The 16927-nt window shown below is 35.8% G+C and overlaps 1 protein-coding gene across 1 annotated transcript in view; it reads left to right on the top strand.

Annotated features, from left to right (window-relative positions):
* Positions 1 to 16927, top strand: part of LOC101744340 (uncharacterized) — a 99580-nt gene that overhangs the window by 67296 nt on the left and 15357 nt on the right. The window contains exons 2-4 of the mRNA XM_004932213.5: positions 3123 to 3508; positions 14662 to 14798; positions 15676 to 15876. Of these exons, the coding sequence (XP_004932270.2) occupies positions 3199 to 3508; positions 14662 to 14798; positions 15676 to 15876 (648 nt within the window). The 5' untranslated portion in view covers positions 3123 to 3198. The remainder of the gene's footprint in view (positions 1 to 3122; positions 3509 to 14661; positions 14799 to 15675; positions 15877 to 16927) is intronic.

Genomic DNA, 16927 nt, shown 5'->3' with positions numbered 1-16927 from the left:
GGAGAGTATTAACCGGTAGGCAGCGACTTGGCTCTGCCCCTGGCATTGCTGAAGTCCAAGAGCGACGGTAACAACTCACCATCAGGTGGGCCGTGTGTTCGTCTGCCTACAAGGGCAATAAAAAAAAAGAAGTGAGGAGGTATGATGAAGTTTATGGTCACAAGCGTGAGCCGGAGTCAATACATTTATAACAAATCTTGGTATATGAGGTCCGTGTGTAATGACTAATAAATATTCGTTTTATATCTACTTCGTAACACTGGAAGAAATCTAGCTTGGGACCTAAATCTTCACGTTTACTTAAATCTCTTGTTGCCAATACAATGTCCATCACTACCAAAGACTGTTTCATTATTTTTTTCTACCTATGCTGATAGCCTTAAGAGGCTCTATCAGCTTCTCCTTGACGTGTAGGTGAGCTCACGGGGCTCAAACCGGGTGTCTTGCTTACACTGGCCCTAGCAAGAGCAGTGCTGCGACGAGATATTCAGTGGGTTAAACTGTTTAAGTTAAACAGGCGTTGAGCGGTAAGCTCACAACATACATACATTTAGTGCCTGTCTAGGAAAACAACGATACGAAAAAGAGAAGTACAAACAGACAGATAAATCTTGTTTAGGTTTGTTTAACAATCAACAAAAAACACAATGACGTCTAAAGTCAAACAATATGTCAAGATCTTATCTGAACTAGTGCACATATTGTTTTTAGCAATGAGTAATTGAAAAAAATATTTTCTTACCTATAACTTTCTTTTATGAAAACATGTTCCATTTAAGCAGTCTTTCACATCAATATAAAAGGTACGACTGTCAGAGATTTATCACTAGAGCCAAAAAAAAAGACTTTGCGGCGCGTTATATTCCCATATAAATCAGAGTTGGCGAACTGTTGAAAGCCAAACAAGTGGGATCTCATCTAGATATTGTTTTATTGCGAACGAAATAGCGCGGCTTATTATTATTCCGAAACAAGTTGTTTTATAACTTTTATTCGATTCATTTAATAGTAATATTATCGTCATTCATATTTGGGTTTGCGCTTCGTGAATTACATAAAAATACTAGGTATGAAGTAACACTTATATCGATGGGAAAGGATTTAAAATAACAAGCAAAAGTATGAAGAAAAAACAATATAAAACTGAAATTATGCATTCAACTAGTTTGTGTCAAAGCCGTCACTTAGATGTTTGTATTTGGAACTGGCTGTTTACGATGATGAAAGTTGCATCTTTAGAATAGATAAAGCTTAAACACCGATAATGATTATATAAATAGAATATGACAAAACAGTTACGACCTTTTTTTTTACTTAGGTGGGTGGACGAGCTACCGGCCCGCCTGATGTTAGGTGGTCACGGGAGCTCATAGACATCTACAACGCAAAGTACGTGAGTTCTAAGGTCTCAGTTTTTACTGTACAATGGCTGTCCCACCCTTCAGTTGACGTCGCCCTAAGCACGTCATTTCGGATCCTCCCGATCCACTAACGATGCTTTAAGGTACCTCAAGCACCGGTCATCGTCTCGTCGACGGGCTCGGCGAGTAAATTAACCCACAGACATAGCCCAGTGTGGTTCTCACCGGATCTTTTCAGTGGGTCGCGTTTCCGATCCGGTGGTAGATTCTGCGAAGCACGGCTAGAGTTAGTGTTAGCAAAGTCGGTGTGAGTCCCGTAAGTTCACCTTACGGCTTACGGTTAAATAGCCTCTCAAGACTATCAGCTTAGGTAGTAAAAAAACATCAAACCGAAACGCATTACTGCTTCACGGCAGAAATGGGCAGGTTGGTGGTACCTACCTTTCTGTCTTTTTTAAAACGTTAAAAAAAATCAAAGTAATATTCAGTGGCTCAGTTATGCTATATCTTTCACGCCACCAAACAATAATCCATAACTTTCCTTTTTTTTTATTGTACGATAGAATGTTGAACATAATTTTCCTGAAATCCATAATTTTAAAATAATACGGCCAAATTATTTGATTAAAAATGGTAAACGATTATTCGAAGTGATAATGAATTCAACACAATTCAATATTGGGTATCATTCGCACGAATTTCAAGCTATTGTTAACATCGACTTACAGTCCTGTAAAAGGATGGAAAAGGTTTATTACCTATAGTATAATTAGAGTCATATTATATAACTCATAGCTCTTCTGAAGGCGAATCCTAATTTAACATAGAATGTTTTTAATATAATATAAATCCTTTTACTTCTTAGAAAAAATATAATTAATAAAATATTGAAGTATACGGTTGTGCATTCACAGAACACATACGTGCATGTGTATCAGTCGTTTAAATTTGTTAATTATGTAGGTAGTATTTTTGTATCAATAATAGGTTTATACTATAAATTTAGTGGCTTGAATCAACCAAATTTTAAGCATTTCCATATAAGAACCTTTATACTCGGAATTATTACAGTATGTCAACAAATTGTAGTATGGACTATATATGTACAGATCTGACTACTCATCAAAGTATCGGGTAAATGTCATCGATCGAGGAAATTTCTTGTCGAAGTTAGGTAGTATCTTTGTGAGGTTTTTGCTATCCGAAGCGTGGGCGTTTCTGACATCCGCAACACAGCAGAAAATCGTAGTTTGGTGTCGTTGAATGAATAGTGTTATTTTATTTATACGACTGGGTATTTTATTTACTAGTGTTGTATTTTATTTATGACTAGCGACCCGCCCTCGCTTCGATTCGGACACATTCAATTTTATTATTGATAGCTGAGTCCTGTGATGTTACCTACCCGCGGTTATTGTCGTACCGCGGGTGATGCCGCGAGGCGATGTTAGTCTAAAAAATGTAGCCTAAGTTACTCCTTATATCATCAGCTACCTATTAGTGAAAGTCTCATCAAAATCGGTCCAGCCATTCCAGAGATTAGCCGGAACAAACAGACAGACAGACAAAAATTGTAAAAAATGCTATTTTGGTGTATGTACCGCATTCATACGCATGTAGTAAAAAGCGGTTATTTCAAAATTACAAACAGACACTCCAATTTTATTTATATGTATAGATTGTCATTATTTAATAATATTATTTTTTTTTTTTACAATCTAATCATACATATTTTAATAATCGATTCCTCTATTGTTTCAGGAACTGAAAACCGAAGAATCGAATCAACAACATGTTGTGACAAGAGCCCGGTTTAGGCAAGAGCAGGGCTCTAAAAATGTACGTCTTAAAAGACTTTCAAGACGTTTCGAACAACAGAACTTTTCTGTTCCTAATAGTGTTGCTATCGTTAAAGCTGTGTTGTCCCCAAGACTTGAGCGAAGATTTCGTGAACGAGGATAGTGCAGACGTCGTGTCAGACTTAAGTATGGTAGTTGAAACGGTAAAACTGTCAAGGAGCGTTGTGGGATCGCCCTGTAGAATGAGCGAGTTGCTATGCGACACTGGGCAATGTATATCTTTGGATAAGTACTGCAACGGAGAAGACGATTGTGGAGACAAGAGCGACGAACCCAAGAGCTGTACACGTGGGTATTTTTTTAATTATATTTTAATAATATTTTTAATTATTTTATTCCTTGAATAACAAGGAACAGTTTAACCAATTTAAGCTTTTTGTCTTCTGTTCATGTGTAAATGAGAATTAAATGATATACATTTTAGAATACAAATAAAGATATCGAGCAAAACAAAGCAAGCAAATATTATTTTAAATTATGTGTGCATCTGTTCTGATTTATTCTGTAACAAAATAAAACAAATCGTTTGTCTTATAAGGGTTTTAGGTCATATTTGAAATGCATTTTTAATATGTCGCCCCTTCTCGGTTTGTTGACGTCTGTCACTAAAGATGCCATGGGCTGTTTCGATATTTGAGTTCCTAAAGTAGCGATTTTATAATAATATAATTTTTCGACATTGAATTTTTCTTTAACTTTTTATTTTTTTATTGCTTATATGGGTGGACGAGCTCACAGCCCACCTGGTGTTAAGTGGTACTGGATCCCATAGACATCTACAACGTAAATGCGCCACCCACCATGAGATATAAGTTCTAAGGTCTCAGTATAGTCACAACGGCTACCCCACCCTTCGAACCGAAACGCATTACTGCTTCACAGCGGAAATAGGCGGGGTGGTGGTACCTACCCGTGCGGACTCCCAAGAGGTCCTACCACCAGTGATTACGCAAATTATAATTTTGCGGGTTTGATTTTTATTACACGATGTTATTCCTTCACCGTGGAAGTCAATCGTGAACATTTGTTGAGTACGTATTTCATTAGAAAAATTGGTACCCGCCTGCGGGATTCGAACACCGGTGCATCGCTACAAACGAATGCACCAGACGTCTTATCCTTTAGGCCACGATGACGTCAAAAGATAACTTTTGTGGGGTGACAAATTGATGTACACAGTGGCAAAATTTTGGAGTAGAATCAGGATGTGACTTTTAATTATCAAAAATTAATCATAATCGCCTAATCACAAATGCATAAGAAACATAATTAAGACTTCAGAAGAAGAAAGGAGTAAAAACATCTTTCGCATATTTTGTTTATGGACTACAAGGAAAATGTTAATAAAATAATTATATAATATAATAGTGCATTTTACCGAACACAGATTTCAGCTGTTTTTTTATGCAGATACGTAGATCTTACAATTCGACACGTTAATGTTGCTTATGAGATCTACATAAGAATCTTAATAAAATATACGTAGCGCCTGTGCTAACATTAAAATCGAAACACACGATTATATCTGCGTAAATTTGCATTTACCTTTAACTTACTGTGTTCAATAAACACATCTTAATATTTGAAAAAGCATGTTAAGTCTTTGTATCAAAAGCTATTTTTAAGTTATTGCATAGCTTCTATCGCAGGCCTTGAGCGCGGCGACTGAATCAAGAAATTCCGTAACGAAAATAACCTGATACCCCCACTATGCCTACTATGTAGCTCGCGTTCAACACATTCACACGTTGCGCTGGTGTAGTGTTTGTGAATAAGCGCGCGGTGTGACGTCGCACTGCATGAGCGTCATGAAAAGTCTGCCCATCTCTCTCTCACGCGGTCTAACTTATGAGTGTGAAGGGGACAGTTAATGTTTTGCTTTTGTTAATGTTTATAAATATAGCGTGGTCTTATTTTTATTATTGTTTTTGTTTTTAATATTAAATTATTATTGTCTAATTGTAATAGCATAAGTTGATAAAAAATGCTTTGCAACAGCTTTACCGCGGCAGTCTCCGCGTGCCACACGTCTTTTTTGTAACTAAAACGATTGTCCCAAAAATATACTCCAAACAACGGTAACTTTATGGCCCGTCACGTTTCATGGCGTTCAAGTGGCTGTGTCAGCGATGGACCGACTTGGCTTCCTCCGGCTTTTATGTAATATTCGTCCGCGGGAGTTATGCGAGGATGCCGCCAAAACATGTTATGCTTGATGTTTATGGGCTTGCATAAGCGTTGATCTGTACTGGATTGAAATTTTGGGGGAATTTCGAAAATTGCCAAAAAAAATAGGTTAATGTAACATAATAGAAGCGAAGAATATATTTTATTTGTAATACTTATGCAAGTACATGTTGAAGATGCCGATGTGAGTGCTAACAAAATGCAAATGATATAAAAAGATATATAAGTAAGAAAAATAAATATATAATTAACACGTTGACTGCCATGTAGGTCACCGGTGCCCTACACGGCAGCGAATCTGTTAATAATAACATAGCCATGAAGCTAAATCGCTTACCAATTTTTTCAACCTGAAAATACAAATATTTAAACGTGGGATCCTTCATTTTCGATGGCTTTAAACTAGGATTTCCTCCTGTGTTAAATGTGTCTATTACGCCATACGAGACAATAACACATAAATTCAAAACGCGAATATCTTAATAAAGATACTAACCCTGGCACTATTCATACTATGATACTGTCTACGATCTCTTGATGCCAACACGAGTTAGTTAGCTAGTCTGTTTAGCAGAGCTATAAAAAATAACCGTCATCACGTAGACTATACATTAGACACTATACATTAGACACTATACATTAGACACTATAGCCATCATACTAAGACTATACATAAATAATAAAAATCTTACGTTACGGACGTTTTTTCCCGGTTAGAGTACCCCTCCGCATCGTCCCATTAGGAAATTCGTTCCAATAAATACAAACGTCACATCTTAAAATCCAGCAAATTAAGTTCTGCTGTTAAACTAACTTGACTTTTATTAAATAAATTAACCCGCAATAATTTAACAACCTTCCTTCGCAGAAATCAATACGCTGAGCACAATACCGACGGTCGTTCAATATTCTTCTGTACAATCTCCCGGAAGATAATTGTCTTACACAAAAGAACAGTAGAAAGTAGTCACAAAGGGGTACGAACGAACTAGATTACATTGAGTTTACCCAGGACGTCCCTCGGGAACCGATGCAGCGTTCCGACTCTGTATTTTCATCTAATTTCACTATATTTTTACGTTGTGGCACAGTCAAAACTAATTTCGCAAGTAAATTCACTTAAAACCACGTGATTGATTTTAATTAGATTTGTGAGAATCGAAAGTGATGTTTAATAATTTTATCTTCCTTATTTAGATTTTTGGTGTCATGTCGCTCATACATGCTATGCATGGTCGCAGGTTCAATACTGTATAGGTAACAGCGTGCTTAATTATTTTTGAAAATCATATTTACAATTAAACGTATTTTGGTACTCATTGGCGCTTTATTATCAAATTCAACACAAACAGAGATATTACAAAAAAACATTACTTAATATGATCCGCCAAATAAGTTGAAGAGCGTGATTACTTCCATTTCAAAATAAGTAGAACGGTGACCATAAAAACTATAGTATAATATTACTTAGGATAAGATTGAGATTAAAACCTCGTGCCTCGATTTATTAGAAATGATAGATTACCACTAGTAATAGCTCGAGAAGCTGAGAGTCGAGTATCAGTATCGCCATCAGTGTACCAATTCGGCAATTCGTTTTCACCGCAATACTTATGTCCTTTCATTACTTTATTGTACTCTCTTTAACCCCCATACCCCTACATATCTCAAAGGACCTTTCGTGTTCCTAGGTGATATGCATAATTTTTCCCTGAGATCATCGGATAGCCTGAGACTGAAAATGCCGGCGCATTCATCATCATTCTTTGACAATTCATTCACCGTCCAGGCGGTTCGATTGTAGAATGCTCTGCCGGATGCAGTGAGAAGTGAAGTTGTTTGCATCATTACCATTTATCATTTCCATACTGTTGATTTATTATGTGTGTGTAAGTATATTAGTATGTATTGTATGTAAGTATGTATATTGGTATATATTATATGTAAACGGTATACCTAGTCAGGTCATAAATTCTGTCACATGTTTAATGTAAAATAATTGAAACAAGTTTATTCATTATGTAACCATTCATATACCAAAATGAACTTAACAAAACATAGATTCTTATGACACTAAAGTTTATTCAAAATGACCTCCGTGATTTTAAATACAGGCCTTCAATCTGCGCGGCCAGTCGTCTATCGCAGCACGAACGAGGTCCATGTCAATATCGGCGGCTGCCTTAATCAAGGATGTCTTGAGTGACTCCAAATTGGGATGAGGCTTTGAGCACACCTTTTCCTCCAAGTGTTGCCATATCTTGTAATCTAACGGATTCAAATCTGGACTGGAGGAGGGCCAGTCTTCGTGCCGGATGAAGTCGATTTCACGCGCCGCCAGCCAGTCTTGTGTGCTCTTCGCTCTATGAGCTGGCGCCGAATCTTGTTGGAATACCCAGTGCCTGTTATTGAACATGGTATGAGAAACAGGTTCCACAAGGATCGTCAGGACTGTATTTTGATACACAACTGCATTTGTTTTTACACCTTTCTCACAAAAATGTACCTCTGTTAAGCCCCAATAAGAAACTCCCAACCATACCATGAGCGAGGATGGAAAATGACCTCATTGGACACGCGGAATACGGTTGCTCGCTTCTTCACTACTGTGTGCGTACACCTTATCATTTTGTTTGTTGTAGCTCTCTTCTACGGTAACAATTTTTTCATCTGAAAAAAGAATTTCCCGATATTTTTTTCCCGCGTACCGCTTCAACAAAGCGCGGCATCTCTTAAGTCTCAGGTACATTAGACGAGCATTCAAACGATGTCCTGTTTTTCTTCCATATGCCCGAAGCCCTAAGTCTTCATTTAACACCCTTTTTACCGTGGTTCTGCTTAACCCCATCTGAAGGGCCAACAGTTTTTGCTTACGTTTGGGATTTCTTTGAATTCGCGCCTTCACAGCTTTTATCACTGCTGGAGTCCCAACAGACCGAGGGCGACCACTTCTTGACCTGTCATCTACACTAGAGTCTTCATTGTATAGTTTGATGGTACGATAAACGAATCTTTTGGTTATATTCAAAATTTTCAGTATGTTAAAAATTTGAATTTGCGCGCAACCGCAACGAAGCAACGCAATAACTGCAACACGGTCTTTTTTAAGCGTCCACTCCATATTTAAAAATGAGTAAAATTCTAAAAGTATACATTTTTATTTTCATGAACAATTCGAAATTCGAATTCAATAAACTTTTTTGTGGCCAGCATTCTAAAAGAAAAGTTTTTACTGTGTGACAATACTTATGACCTGACTAGTTATATCTGTTTATTGTATGTATATATTTTATATTGTATTGTCTATGGTACACCGCAAATACCTGCTATATTTTTATAATTTCCAGAATTTCTGTAAATTAAACGGTTGTCTGGAAGAGATCGCTTTTAGCGATAAGACCGCCTATTGTACAAATGTATTTGCTTTTTGACTGTTTTTTGAATGTAAATTGTGTTTTGGTGTGCAATAAAGTGTATTCTCTCTTCTCTCTGTTGTGTCTTTTGTTTAAAGACCTAACAGGTTATTCTGAGGCTAAAATACCCTATTTCAGTGTCACCTAATTAGTAAGTAATTGTGGTTTGTTTTCAACAAAATGGATAAATCTAGCACCAGAACTCTCTTGTGGTAAATGAAAATCGAACCTCATTGATGAGTTCATAACCATCATCATCACAATGTCAAATGCCACTACACACTTTGAGATATGAGCTTCAAATACCAGAGTTATAGCATGTTTGTTATCCCACCCGTCAGGACAGGTCCATATGATACTTATACCTATAGTTAGCTTGAGATAACCACAGTATTTTCAAATTACAATACAGAATCGCGCAATTAAACCGCGGACAGAGAAACTCACATAAAATTTCATATTCACGTACAAAATTCTAAATAAAGGGCACTCAAAGATTCAGGGAGCACAATAAACCTTCTTTAATTACACGGGGCCGGCTGGAACGGGGTTTAGCTTTTATCGCTACCACGTAGGTGCTCGTTAAGCCGAAATATAGCTACAATTAACAAAAAAACCCACGTACCATTTAATAAGGTGTTAAGTTTACCGTGGCGGCGTTTACGGAATGGTCTTTCATTTGCAACAGAATGTTTTATTGTTGCTGGTGTATTTAGTAATACAGTAGTCATGTTATCGCAGCTTAATTAGAAAGCTCATATGCCGGTAAGGTTTATTTTATCGAGTTAGTTCAAGCATGTTACAAAGAAACAGAGATAGATGTAACTAAGCATCAGCATTCAGAACAGTCTTTTTTTTATGGTAAGTGTTTACCGTCGCCCATGAACTTCAGCAATGCCAAGCCGCTGCCTACCGTAAATTAGTAAATGATTTACAAAAAAAATTTAATGTATAAAGCTGTAAGGTGAGCGTAAGCGTATACTCCGTATGATTATCGTCCTATCTATTCAGACCCTGATAAAATCCGCATCAATTGGGAAAATATTCAAGGAGACATTAGTATGCGATACTCATCTTACTAGGCAGCAATATTCCTGATATTCCCGCCTACTCTGAATCGATAAGCTGTCTTAGAGTGTATCAACCCTTTAGATTGAAATGTTTGGGGTTCCCAATGTTTGTCTATTAATATTTTATCATGACTCATACGAATAAAAAGAAAACGAATAAAATTATCCATAAATTTGAACCAAACCAAAAAGCATTAAGTCATTGGTAATGGTACACATCACAATGAACTAAATAAAAATACAAACCAACTCACAAACCGATTTAAATACAAGGAAATTCGTTCAAAATCTATATATAAGTATATAAAATGAATTGCTGTTCGTTAGTTAGTCTCGCTAAAACTCGAGAACGGCTGAACCGATTTAGCTAATTTTGATCTTGAATTATTTGTGGAAGTCCAGAGAAAGCTTAAAAGATAAATAAATATGAAAATGTTCGAAATTAAATAAAAATAACAATTATGTTTTTCCTTTTATGTGTCCCCCGTTGGACGGATTCCTTTTGTTTGTTTTAAGTTTATTTAAAAAAAGTTTAGGTCTTTTATTTATCGATTGAGATACTACGAAGTCTGCCGGGTCAGCTAGTCAATTATAAAATTCTACTCGTACAACCACTCAAGAAATCGAGTTAATGTATCAATAAAAACGAATAAAAATGTCTTCAATCTCGACTATGATGAGACGGAGCTCCGTAGCAACTTTAAGCTAACAGCACCAAATATACTCCTTGGGGAGGAAAATAATTTCCCATTTTCTAATGCATATACTGCGTCACATCCCGACGAGTCTGCAAGTAATTAGTGCAAACACGACGGCGGCATGATGTTTGTCGACAAGGGTTACCCACGGGTACTCCAAAAATGTATCTCGCGAGACATGCCGCTATATATTCTCTTCGTAAAGTATACACATAAAAAAAATGATAAAGTTTTGGAATAATAAAAAAAAAACAGAGATGAGTCTTGGAAGATTTGAAATGAATCATTGAATGATCAAGAATGATCTCATTGAATATTTATTTGAACTATACTTCTCGATTCTATGGTAAATGCAAAATAAGTCAAATGTAATGTCAAGTTATGAAGAAAAAATAAAAATATATAATTCCTTTAAGAACACGTCTGAGCGACCCGCCCTCGCTTCGCTTCGGAAACATTAAAACACACATGAAACCAAAAAAATTAAAAAAAAAAAAAAGTAGCCTATGTTCATCAGGGACAATGTCGGCTTCTAATGGAAAAAGAATTTTTCAAATCGGTCTAGTAGTTTCGGAGCCTATTCGAAACAAACAAACAAACAAATCTTTCCTCTTTATAATATTATTATATTATATTATATTATGAACAAACTGAAATATATGATTGTAAATTTACACTGCAAAGACTCGTAAAAGTAAATAGTTTGTCAAACTTATATTAGGTGTCATCACCTCACGATACCATTATTCAACATCATATCGAGGGGTGAAAAGTTATTTGGTTTAAGTGACATTTCGCTTAACACGCGACTTCTATCTTTGTAATTAAAGGTACTTTTATTTGGTACTAGCTGACCCGACAGACTTCGTAGTGCCTCAATCGATAAACAAAATACCTAAACTTTTGTGTAAAACAAACTTAAAACAAACAAAAGGAATCCGTCCGACACGGGGGACACATCAAAGGAAAAACAAAATTGATATTTTTATTTAATTCCGAGCATTTTCATATTTATCTACCTTTTAAACCTTCTCTGGACTTCCACAAATAATTCAAGACCAAAATTACCCAAATCGGTTCAGCCGTTCTCGAGTTTTAGAGAGACTAACGAACAGCAATTCATTTTTATATATATATAGATTATCATCAACAGTTCGATGTTTTTAATGGAACTTCCTAAGTTAACTCCATTCAAAAAGCTGAAGAAGTTTTTTGTTATGATATTTTTATTCTATTTTTTAAACTTAAAATGGCTCTCCTGTAAAGTTGCAAAAATGTCCCTCAAGCCACATATCTTTTCACCTCTCGATATGGATTGTTATGAAAAGTACAATTTCTTTCGTTTACAATATTTGCTCTACCAGATAAAGTCTCACAATATATTTTAGACGAAATTCGTACTATCGCATTGCTGCAAAACATTTCAATTATACTCGAAATAAATACTTTTGTTTCTCCGCCATTTAGTTGAAAATCCTTTAGTTGAGATACTTGTACTTTAACTTAGCAAATAGGCTTCGGGTTACTCTTGTTTACTCATTAACAACCGTTTAAAGTTAGACAAATAACACTGAAACACCAAATATTGGGACGAAAATTTCACTGTAATTAGAACTGGTAAATTTGTAGTTTCACTTGTTTATTGAATATGTTTCTCTAAGGTTCTTTTATTACACAGATGCGTTGATACGTGATACGTGAAAGCCACAATCCCTATTGAGACATGAGGTCATGAGTCTTAATACTATTGCATAACAGCTGTTTCAATCATTAAAGATGCACCCCATTACTGTTTTGCGACAGATAGGATGGCTGTGCTTACCGCTGCAAAATACGCTGTGTACGTCAAAGTCACAGGACGTATCCTAGTTAATCGTTTGCTCGTTTTTTTTTTTTTTTGATAACTCCATGTTGTGTCTTTAAAGCTGTTAGTTGCCCTCAATTAAAAAAAATAGTATTATTATTCGCCAATAGATGTCGGGAAGAGTTGATTATTGAAAACACGAGTAAAACGACATTTTCTGAAAATAAATCGTAGCTAGATCGATTTATCGCCCCCAAAATCCCCTGTATACTAAATTTTATGAAAATCGTTGGGGCCGTTTCCGAGACTCAGATTATATATCTATATTAATATACAAGAATTGCTGTTTTAAAGGTATAATAAATAATAAGATATTATCTTGATGACTGATAGTACTATACCATCATACTTATAATTTCAACTTTCTGCAAGAAAGGCCACAAAAAAAAACAAAGAAATAAATTAAAATACAACACTGAAAATGAACACTTGTCACACTGTAATGCGCTGTCACAACGAACAAAGGGGAAGGTTTTTTTTTAAACTTGGTAAAAAATATGGGCTCGCCCATTGTGAGAGGTGCTTTTTGCTCTCATTTCCTTATTTTTGTGTTGAAAGGATTAACAATAGTACAGGTACGGTACGGAATATATATTATTATGACTTGCATAATTTTGGGCGTTTCCCGTATTGTTCTATCCGGTACTTTTTACTAGCTTCATTTAAGGCTTGTAGTATGTAAAAAATGTACAGTTATAATTAATGGAAATACAAACGCTTTCCGAAGTCCGTTTTGCATTTGAATAGGAGAACGTATGTTGGCAAACGTTAAATCTTATCTGATTTTCATTGTTTCGAAGTCAGCGTGATATGTAACAATATTGTAGTGGCGTCAGAAATGTTTATGAGTTAATTTTGAAGACATGAAAACGATGTCCGTTATCTGGAGTTTATCTTCTTATGAGAAAGTAAAGCGATTTGCATCTTTACTTCATAGCTCTCGCTAAACAAGCTAAGCTTAGAAGACGAGAATCTATATATTAATACGTGAAGCAAAAACTTTGTATCCCTTTTTACGAAAATTGCGCGGACGGAGGAGTATGAAATTTTCCACACTTATAGAGAATATAGAGAAGAAGTGCACAATGCTAATATTTTTTTAAAATAATACATAAAAGATACATTAAATCAATAAAGAAAACATTACACACACTATAGACCATGTATTTGACGCACACACGCATGGTGTCAAACTTTTGTTCTGGACGTCTGTTGTCAAATAGAGAATAGATTAAATATTGTTTGTCTTTGTTAATATTTTTTATAATGTAGTCTTGGCGAAATTTGTGATTATAGAAGTATAAAATACAATCATAATAGTGTACAAACTTACAATTCCAATTAATTATAGTCGAATTTCGACTTCTGCGGGACATCTAGTACATATAATACGACCAGACGAGCTGACCTCCTAATGTCTTGAAACTTGAGACGTAAGGTCAAAAAAACACTATTATAAGGACTGCTTCGTGAATGAAGTATTTTATATAATAATGAGATAGACATTAGATTGTGTTCCCGCATTAGAGACAGTTAGTAGGTAATTAGAAAATTATATGATAGTATTTACTATTGGTAGGCAGTCAAAGTAAAGATGGTGAAATAGTAGCTAGGTGAAACTGCGATTAAACTTTTATAATACCAACATTTTATAAAACACTCTTGGTTACCCGTGGTTTGGCCGGCGTGTCGAAGGAAAAGTGTCATTAATTTATTCTAATAATAATAAACCAGTTTCCCGTGGGAATGAGATTTTATTGGCATTTGTTACTCTCCTTTACTTTTTTTTTGTCAGGAGGAAATCGCCGGACTCCCACCCTCCACTGGGGATGGAGGGCGGGGCATGTCGGAGTCGAACCGACTAAAACCTCCTGTCGCTCAACAACCCGCGTCCGAACCTCGCATGAGACAGAACCCATGAAAAGGCAAAGGGGGGAAAGTGAAGCGTTTAGTGCGGAGCACATCTCTCCCATCACCCTCCCCCTCTTGTTACTCTCCTGACCTAAAATTACCATTTTCCTAACTTTTTAAAAACCATATCAATACATTGCTTTGTTTCGACGTGAAAGAAGGACAAACAAACACACTTTCACATTTATAATATTAGTATGCATACCAAGAGATACCAAAGCAAAACGTTGTTATCCATTGTTATCCAAGAATAATTATATTGTATTCTATGTTTAACATATGTAATTTCTTCAAACAGCGTGTAACAGAACATACATGGGTGATGTGGGTCGAACTTACGAGTTGGAAGTACGACGGCCTCGGGAAGATCATCTGCCCTTCGTCTGCCACCTCAACTTCACAGCAACAGGAGGGAACTACGGAGATATAATTCAGGTATTGTCTGTAAAAAAAAACGTTTATTAACTACGAAGATATAATTCAGGTATTAGGTGTAAAAAAAAACAGGTTTAACTACGGAAATATAATTCAGGTATTACCTGTAAAAAAACAGGTTTAACTACGGAGATATAATTCAGGTATTGTCTGAAAAAAAAAACGTTTATTAACTTCGGAGATATAATTCAGGTATTACCTGAAAAAAAACAGGTTTAATTACGGAAATAAAATTCAGGTATTACCTGTAAAAAAACAGGTTTAACTACGGAGATATAATTCAGGTATTACCTGTAAAAAAACAGGTTTAACTACGGAGACAGAATTCAGGTTTTACCTGTAAAAAAAACAGGTTTTTTACGAACATTTTATTTTGATGTCCGCTTTGTTTTAACGAAATACAACGCTAATACATATTCCTTGTATTTTTTTTTCAGACTCATCTCAGATAATTTATAATATTTTGACAAAAACACACAAACATTTAAATCATGCATTAGTTTTAGTCATATACGTAAATAATTATTAATTAAATGAGTATAATCCTAGGAAATCCCTAATGTTTGAAAAAAAATCTGATTATTTATTTCGTTTTGCAAAACCTAATGATGTGATTAGCTATACTAAAAAAATGTAAAAACGGAGAATTTTGCTCATCAGAAAGAAATTGATAATGCAATCCAATACAATTGAAATTTAAGCCATACTTAAGTCTTTAATTAGACGCTAGCATTCATAGATTAGTTTTCGATAACCATCTAAAGACGTGTAGATCGTTAACATATTAAAATAGATTTCGCCAAAAACTCCTCCACAACCGTAATAATATAGAATCTTCGCCGGTATTTTATACAATTCTGAATTCGTTTGTCCCCAGTTGACATTTGACACGTTTACCGTCGGCAAATTCGTGTCGTTCACGTCAGACGGTTGTCCGGATGGGCACATGACAATTGTGGAGAGAAGTCCGTCACCGCCCACCGGTCAGTGGTGCGGCTCTGCTTGGGGTTACACAGTGTACTTCAGCGAATCCGATTCCATAAACATGACTCTCCGACTGGACAGGCTAAGTCAACAGGTAAGTTTGACACACAATCGTTTGAATGTGTTAATGAAAATAGAATTAATTTGAAGTTAATTGAAAAAAACGTTACGATGATGCTACTTTTAGTTTAAAATAATATTCTTGTAAATTACAACGCGTTTATCGTGTCGATCTTGTGTGTTTTGTCTTGTGTGTTACGAGGTCGCTTTTAAAATTATTCAAATGAAGCTTTAATTAAGCTTAGCTAAGAAGATGATTTTTTTCCTTAAGTAGAGTCTCAATTAAACTGTTCCTAGCGAAAACTGGAATGAACTATACATCAACTATATACTACATCAACATCAATGGATAAAAAAATATGTTTATTTGGTTAAGCCTACAATAATGTCGCTTTAGTATTCTCATTTTCATCGACCAGCAATGTAACGTAAAAATAACGAAGATTTTATTTTATTGCCCTTGTAGGCAGACTAGCATACGGCCCACCTGATGGTGAGTGGTTACCGTCGCCCATGGACTTCAGCAATGCCAGGGGCAGAGCCAAGCCGCTGCCTACCGATTTAGTTATGATTTATTTTGAAAATAATATAAAAAAATTACCTTCTTTGTTTACTATCGCGTCTCGAGTCACTCCTTATTCCCCTGTGTTCATTTTCGGGAACGTTACCAATACATCTTAAAGTGATATAATAAATTATTCCCTTTTCCGCGTCGCGGCTACTCTCTCTAGCCCGGAAGAAAACAAACACGCCGAGCTAGCTCGTTATTTGATACACAACTTGTTAATAACACAGCGTGACATGTTTAATTAGAGTTTTTGCGTGTTGCAAAGTTAATCCGTATAAATGAACAACGGTATTTATCTTCATTAAGAGTCACTTACTAAGCATCCCTTTGTGTTTTACTGACGTAACGTAACTAACTACATGTTTTCGCCTGTGACTTGACTAATATTTCACATCGCCCCGCTTTCACGGTTCACCGCCTTTCCTTTATCTGCTTTTAGCAGCCGTATTATGTGCACCAAGGGTTGAACTTTCGATCAATTAATTAGGCGACGATTACGGATGCCCTCTAGGGGCCG

The sequence above is a fragment of the Bombyx mori genome, chromosome 8, assembly GCF_030269925.1.
Source record: "Bombyx mori chromosome 8, ASM3026992v2".
NCBI classification, from domain to species: Eukaryota; Metazoa; Arthropoda; class Insecta; order Lepidoptera; family Bombycidae; genus Bombyx; species Bombyx mori.
This window is presented reverse-complemented; position numbering and strand designations above follow the sequence as displayed.